Source organism: Rhizopus delemar, genomic scaffold (genome assembly GCF_000149305.1).
Source record: "Rhizopus delemar RA 99-880 supercont3.30 genomic scaffold, whole genome shotgun sequence".
NCBI lineage: Eukaryota > Fungi > Mucoromycota > Mucoromycetes > Mucorales > Rhizopodaceae > Rhizopus > Rhizopus delemar.
Genome location: NW_027137854.1, coordinates 50247 through 58295, shown reverse-complemented (window position 1 = coordinate 58295; position 8049 = coordinate 50247). Strand labels below are relative to the sequence as shown.

Here is an 8049-nt window from a genome sequence, read left to right as displayed (position 1 = left end):
AGTCATGAAAAGTGCTCCAACCACAACTCTGAAATTAAGCGGGCAACCACAGGATTTTGGGGTTTAACCAGACAAGTAAGCATCGATCAGGCTTAACTTTAGGCATAAGCCAAAATTTAGCCATAAGCATAGCCATAGCCATAAACATAGGCCACTAGGTGTAAAAATGCCTTTGCCTCATTTATGTATCAAATGGGGTGCCTCTAGTGTCTGAAATCACTCCGATCACTCCCAAAGTAAGCAGGCAACGCTAGATTTTGGTTTTTAGCCATAGCCGTGACGCTAACTATAGATACAGTCATGAAAAGTGCTCCAACCACAACTCTGAAATTAAGCGGGCAACCACAGGATTTTGGGGTTTAACCAGACAAGTAAGCATCGATCAGGCTTAACTTTAGGCATAAGCCAAAATTTAGCCATAAGCATAGCCATAGCCATAAACATAGGCCACTAGGTGTAAAAATGCCTTTGCCTCATTTATGTATCAAATGGGGTGCCTCTAGTGTCTGAAATCACTCCGATCACTCCCAAAGTAAGCAGGCAACGCTAGATTTTGGTTTTTAGCCATAGCCGTGACGCTAACTATAGATACAGTCATGAAAAGTGCTCCAACCACAACTCTGAAATTAAGCGGGCAACCACAGGATTTTGGGGTTTAACCAGACAAGTAAGCATCGATCAGGCTTAACTTTAGGCATAAGCCAAAATTTAGCCATAAGCATAGCCATAGCCATAAACATAGGCCACTAGGTGTAAAAATGCCTTTGCCTCATTTATGTATCAAATGGGGTGCCTCTAGTGTCTGAAATCACTCCGATCACTCCCAAAGTAAGCAGGCAACGCTAGATTTTGGTTTTTAGCCATAGCCGTGACGCTAACTATAGATACAGTCATGAAAAGTGCTCCAACCACAACTCTGAAATTAAGCGGGCAACCACAGGATTTTGGGGTTTAACCACAACCATAAGTGTACTTACTGTAGCGTTCGCTGCGTACTCCTATTCAAAGTAACAATTCTACCGCATATCAGCATTTGGTGAGAGACATGGACAAGACTTCCAGCCAGACGAAGTATTCAAAACTTCAGAAATCTTCATGAAGCACGTAGTAAGTGAAGATTCTACAACGTACATCAGGCTTTAGCTTATAATGATATATAGAACAGGAAGAAGCATTGTCTATCTTTGATGACATCTAAGTCATATGGGGTACGGCTTGAAGTGCGTTTCAAAGCAAGTAGCTGGGATACGCTCTATAATCGAACTATGGAGCTAGCCAAGTATGTTTTTAACATTGTATGTGTAAATATGCCAATGCTATTAGTTTAGGAACTCTCTTCCAGGACATATAAATTGGTACAAGTCCAAAGCTCTTTGGTGCTATGTCGAAAAGCGTCTGGATGCTTTAGTTGCCTTAGCAAAGAATATGAATAGCCAGAAAAATTGTCGCTATACAGCACGACAGCTAACAGGTGTAGCGCTCATTGCATTCATGCTTTCTTCCTTAGTTCACCGGCCTTCTGATCGTAGCTGGTGGAAGCCATTTTCCGATCAATTAAAATCGCATCGGTGCCGCAAGTCGATGGCTTTGTTTGTACCCGGTCTGTTTCAATTATCTGAGGATGGTTCCCAGTGGTCATGTGCTATTACTATGAAGCAATATCTCCATGATATATTCCATGAAGGTATTATTCAAGAGATACTGCATGATCATGACTACGTAGCCGAGTTGTCTGAGTGGCATTATAAATTGCCGATACTCCTAGAAAAAAATATCGCAGTCAACAACTTGAACCTCGACCTTGGTCTTTATGATCAATACATAGACCTAGTTAACAAAGTGAATTATCATTGGGACCATGCTGTGCTCTACGTAGGCTGCTATGGCTTGACTGATGCTTTGGTAGAGCCTTTTGTGAACTTGCTTATGCATGAAGTTCTATCAAAGTTCTCAAAATGGGACAAATACTGCAAAAATAAAGAATCCTACCAAAAACTTATGGCATATGGTTCAAACTTTTTTCGCGACAAGGAGTACCTGAAGGATATTTTGAAGGTATCATCTTAAACATTTGATTACTTTTTTAGCTAAATCTTTGATAGGATGGTCATTATACCTTAGCAAAAACCCCTCATGTAAGAAGACAAATAGAGGACCTACTCCTTCCTGGCTATTGTCAAGTATTAGAAAATCCTGAGTCCGTTGCTTTTCAACACGTATCAAGCCCATGGAAATTGTTACAGGCTCGGGCATGCTATATTACGCTATGCATAAACAATCCACATTTAAAATCAGACCTCATCAGACTTCGTCAAGCAATGCTCAACCATATATATGACAAGTTTATGTTTATCCCAAGAATTGCAAAGGACAGAATCTGGACTGTAAGCAAAGGTCTACTCTTTTATGAAATTTAATGTCCTTTATGTATATTATGTATCAAATGGGGTGCCTCTAGTGTCTGAAATCACTCCGATCACTCCCAAAGTAAGCAGGCAACGCTAGATTTTGGTTTTTAGCCATAGCCGTGACGCTAACTATAGATACAGTCATGAAAAGTGCTCCAACCACAACTCTGAAATTAAGCGGGCAACCACAGGATTTTGGGGTTTAACCAGACAAGTAAGCATCGATCAGGCTTAACTTTAGGCATAAGCCAAAATTTAGCCATAAGCATAGCCATAGCCATAAACATAGGCCACTAGGTGTAAAAATGCCTTTGCCTCATTTATGTATCAAATGGGGTGCCTCTAGTGTCTGAAATCACTCCGATCACTCCCAAAGTAAGCAGGCAACGCTAGATTTTGGTTTTTAGCCATAGCCGTGACGCTAACTATAGATACAGTCATGAAAAGTGCTCCAACCACAACTCTGAAATTAAGCGGGCAACCACAGGATTTTGGGGTTTAACCAGACAAGTAAGCATCGATCAGGCTTAACTTTAGGCATAAGCCAAAATTTAGCCATAAGCATAGCCATAGCCATAAACATAGGCCACTAGGTGTAAAAATGCCTTTGCCTCATTTATGTATCAAATGGGGTGCCTCTAGTGTCTGAAATCCCACTCCGAAATCACTCCCAAAGTAAGCAAGGCAACGCTAGAATTTTGGTTTTTAGCCATAGCCGTGACCGCTAACTATAGATACAGTCACAATGAAAAGTGCTCCCACAACCACAACTCTGAACCAAAGCGCGCAACCACAACAACCTGGGCCATAACCACAACCATAACCATGGGGTACAACCACAACCATAAGTGTACTTACTGTAGCGTTCGCTGCGTACTCCTATTCAAAGTAACAATTCTACCGCATATCAGCATTTGGTGAGAGACATGGACAAGACTTCCAGCCAGACGAAGTATTCAAAACTTCAGAAATCTTCATGAAGCACGTAGTAAGTGAAGATTCTACAACGTACATCAGGCTTTAGCTTATAATGATATATAGAACAGGAAGAAGCATTGTCTATCTTTGATGACATCTAAGTCATATGGGGTACGGCTTGAAGTGCGTTTCAAAGCAAGTAGCTGGGATACGCTCTATAATCGAACTATGGAGCTAGCCAAGTATGTTTTTAACATTGTATGTGTAAATATGCCAATGCTATTAGTTTAGGAACTCTCTTCCAGGACATATAAATTGGTACAAGTCCAAAGCTCTTTGGTGCTATGTCGAAAAGCGTCTGGATGCTTTAGTTGCCTTAGCAAAGAATATGAATAGCCAGAAAAATTGTCGCTATACAGCACGACAGCTAACAGGTGTAGCGCTCATTGCATTCATGCTTTCTTCCTTAGTTCACCGGCCTTCTGATCGTAGCTGGTGGAAGCCATTTTCCGATCAATTAAAATCGCATCGGTGCCGCAAGTCGATGGCTTTGTTTGTACCCGGTCTGTTTCAATTATCTGAGGATGGTTCCCAGTGGTCATGTGCTATTACTATGAAGCAATATCTCCATGATATATTCCATGAAGGTATTATTCAAGAGATACTGCATGATCATGACTACGTAGCCGAGTTGTCTGAGTGGCATTATAAATTGCCGATACTCCTAGAAAAAAATATCGCAGTCAACAACTTGAACCTCGACCTTGGTCTTTATGATCAATACATAGACCTAGTTAACAAAGTGAATTATCATTGGGACCATGCTGTGCTCTACGTAGGCTGCTATGGCTTGACTGATGCTTTGGTAGAGCCTTTTGTGAACTTGCTTATGCATGAAGTTCTATCAAAGTTCTCAAAATGGGACAAATACTGCAAAAATAAAGAATCCTACCAAAAACTTATGGCATATGGTTCAAACTTTTTTCGCGACAAGGAGTATCTGAAGGATATTTTGAAGGTATCATCTTAAACATTTGATTACTTTTTTAGCTAAATCTTTGAAAGGATGGTCATTATACCTTAGCAAAAACCCCTCATGTAAGAAGACAAATAGAGGACCTACTCCTTCCTGGCTATTGTCAAGTATTAGAAAATCCTGAGTCCGTTGCTTTTCAACACGCATCAAGCCCATGGAAATTGTTACAGGCTCGGGCATGCTATATTACGCTATGCATAAACAATCCACATTTAAAATCAGACCTCATCAGACTTCGTCAAGCAATGCTCAACCATATATATGACAAGTTTATGTTTATCCCAAAAATTGCAAAGGACAGAATCTGGACTGTAAGCAAAGGTCTACTCTTTTATGAAATTTAATGTCCTTTATGTATATTATGTATCCTATGTCTTTTTATGCTTTTTTATTTTTTTATGTTCAGTATGCAATAAATATCCATCAATATGTATTATTCCTTCTTTTAAATTCTTCATTGTCCCTTTGGTTTATAGCAATTTTTTGATCTAACGAAGCATCTTGCTAGTCACTGTGTAGCTGGCATCGTGTATTAAGCGAAGAACGTTGTTATTGTTTGTAGTTAAAACTGTTATTTGCTTAAAGAGCCGTTGGATGTAAGTGCATTCTACTATGCCATTTAATTATAATGTGCTCTCATGAATTGGAAAAGACAAAAATGAACTATTATAAAGCGACCAATTGTATCAAAAATATAGTGAACTGTGCTATCCCACGTTATGTAAGATTGTAAGTATCTAACTTTTGACATTGTAATACGTTTCTGGTCTGGGAGAAGCTGTTGTAATCGCGGTTGTGTCTATACAACGCTGTCAATAGTAGGTGAAAGAATATGAGCAACTTTTTTCTAGTAAGTACATTTTGCACTGTATCAAAAAGTCCATATCACCTGTCGATTTGAGACTTTCGCGACATATCTCTACGGTTGCATATCCCGCTATAGTAAAGATTCATGTGTTAACTCTGAGAACTGAGGAGGGAACAAGGATGCAAATTTAAAAATTTGGCCTTGACTTGCATAAATTATGACTGGCGACTATGCGCTTACATTTAAACCACCAAAGGATATCATGGAAGGCAACATAATATACTTGACTAAGACTGTGAGCATCTTCCGTTACATATACAAGCCAGTGCAACTTCAGAAGTCCTTTTCCTTTTTGATTGTTTAATTTTTCATTTTGTTCTTTATCGGTATGTCAAAATCTATATCAATGGATAAACAATTCAACATAAAAGCTGCACTACTAGACAGTCGAAGCTATATGATATTGCACATGAGCATCGTGTGCATTTCAGTAAACTTAAAGGATATACGTGACAGCTTTTTTCAAAAAAAGTCATATCTGTAGAGTAGTAAACATAGTTTTGACGTTGGTGCTGTAAAGGAGTATACTAAGTTATACGTCAATACCAGCCATCTTACTCTATCTTATAATGAAGAACAGTAGTCAAAGATTAAGCTAGGATTGACAAAGCTACGTGTTTCCAAGTATAGAGTGATATGATCAGTGTTTGTCATCTTAAAGAGACTAGCCAATTGTTAACTCTAAAAGTAAGTAGTCGAAAGATAGCTGACTGGTTATTATCTCTACTGTTTAACTTCAGATGTATATATTAAATCATTGACAAGCTTTAGCTTAACCATTTATTCTTCAGCATGACATCGCTATCGAGTCTATATCTTCTATATGAATACTTACAAAGTACACAAGCAGATGCGACCTTTTATTTACAAATTGTGGTACTTTCGTAGTATAAAGAGTTCTAAAACAAAGAAGAATGACTAATGCTTTATATGGCTGGTATTTCTTTTTTATTTAAGCTTTTTATGCCATTTTCGGATTAAAACATGGACAGCCACTTTTACATTAAAAATGTGCTATATTTTATACTATATAAAAGCCATCACTTCTTGTAGACAATGACAATGAACTTAAGCAACTGTGAGTACTAAATTTCAGCAGTAGGTAGAAATTTGTAATCACTCCAATATGTTAAGTTTGAGTACATAGGATTTAACACCGAGCCCAACTTGTTCTTATACCAATTCATCTTGCTCACTTCTACTGTCTTTTGACATATTATTAAGACACAGTGCTGTTGCTTTGGATTGTAGATTTACAAATAAGTTTAGATGATGATAGGTCTTCCTAGTCTATAACTAATTTTGACAACAGCAGCTTACTCTTAAAATCAGCCTATACTGTTTTTTATTTATGCCTAAAATGCTTCAGTCATAGCTAACTCTTATCGCCTTAACTTTATAATCAGTCCAGATTACTCGTCATAACCTTAAAATCGATCTTTGATAAAAATATTCATCTCTTAGGATCAATGTTCTGTTCATGTTCCTTTACGTACGACATTTTTTGGTGGTAAAGGCATGTACCCATCATTGTTCCATGGTATGGCATGAAGATAATAACTAACATGTATACTTTATACTCCCTATATTACCTAATCTTTGGATAATATTTTTTAAGCCTTTAATTGAACTACTGATCAGGTTCTAACAATTCAATATATGCAAACTCGAGTGCTTTCAGTAAGCTTATACATACAGTATTTAGTACTATAGCAATTATTTTCTCTTAGCTTTTAAGTTCACGTAGCCTTATGCAGTTTATAATGCACAAATATGCATATACTTAGACAAGTACACATCTATCCCTAGCCAAGAAGGCCAAACAAAACCCTTCATACAAAAAATTGTCGTTTTCTAAATCTTATCAGGAAATCCTCAATGTAAAATGAATTTACTAAAGGACATTACATTGTGCTCTGCTTCAGGGGCTTGATCATTGCACCTTCAATCTTTTTATAGTAAGGAATACAGATCCCTATCTTCTAAACTAACATCAATTCTGGCTATGTAGCTAATTGATACTATTAAAGCGGCCTAAGCTAAAGCATAGTGATGTATTTGGGTCTAGAATAACATAGAATACTTGGCATTTTCATATCCCACTCCCAATAAAATACCGCCTAGACCGCATCCTGCCTGTCTTCCTTTTTATGAGAAAAAAGGTGAAACTGCAATTAATCCTTAAATTTAATGCAAAGGAAACATTTTTTTCAACGGCACTTTTGTCAAGCTCATAAATTTAAGCTTCGGGATGATTTAAATCTATTTTAGCCCCTTATATGAACCAATAAGACATTACCGGATATTGATTATTTATTTTTTAGTAAAGTCATCGGTCCATAGAGAAATTCACAAAACTGCATTTATCTCTACGTCTATGCATGTGAAATGCATAAAGCTTACACCAAACGATAGAGAAAAAAATTAGCTTTTTGGCAGTATGCTTTTTGCAAAAAAGAAAAAAAATTTCGCAAAGATATTTAAAGTTTTGCTCAGATTTCTACTTTCTGAGTTTAAATTGCTTTCACAACAGAGCAACATTGCCAGTTCTCAGTGGAAAAGCAGTTATCAAGGTGTTGGATTTATTCTTAATCATTCATGCTAGCTTCCAAACCCATAACTTTATTGCTTAGAACACTTTAGATATAGTTTCTCCTGTTATATACGCCCACAAGACATCGCCGAACATTGTTTACTTATTTTTTAGTAAAATCATCGGTCCATAGAGAAATTCACAAAACTGCATTTATCTATACGTCTATGCATGTGAAATGCATAAAGCTTACACCAAAACGGGAGAGAAAAAAATTAGCGTTTTG

At 37.4% G+C, this 8049-nt stretch overlaps 2 protein-coding genes across 2 annotated transcripts; both read left to right on the top strand.

The window, feature by feature from the left end:
- Nucleotides 1-1323: 1323 nt before the first annotated feature.
- On the top strand, nt 1324-2067 carry RO3G_17268 (uncharacterized protein; the record flags this gene model as incomplete). Its single annotated transcript, XM_067671852.1, has 1 exon — nt 1324-2067. A coding segment is annotated over one exon (744 nt), but the record flags the coding sequence as incomplete, so codon positions are not given.
- A 1803-nt stretch (nt 2068-3870) lies between these two features.
- On the top strand, nt 3871-4356 carry RO3G_17267 (uncharacterized protein; the record flags this gene model as incomplete). Its single annotated transcript, XM_067671851.1, has 1 exon — nt 3871-4356. The coding sequence occupies one exon, from the start codon at nt 3871-3873 to the stop codon at nt 4354-4356; it is 486 nt and encodes a 161-aa protein (XP_067527792.1).
- Nucleotides 4357-8049: the final 3693 nt, after the last annotated feature.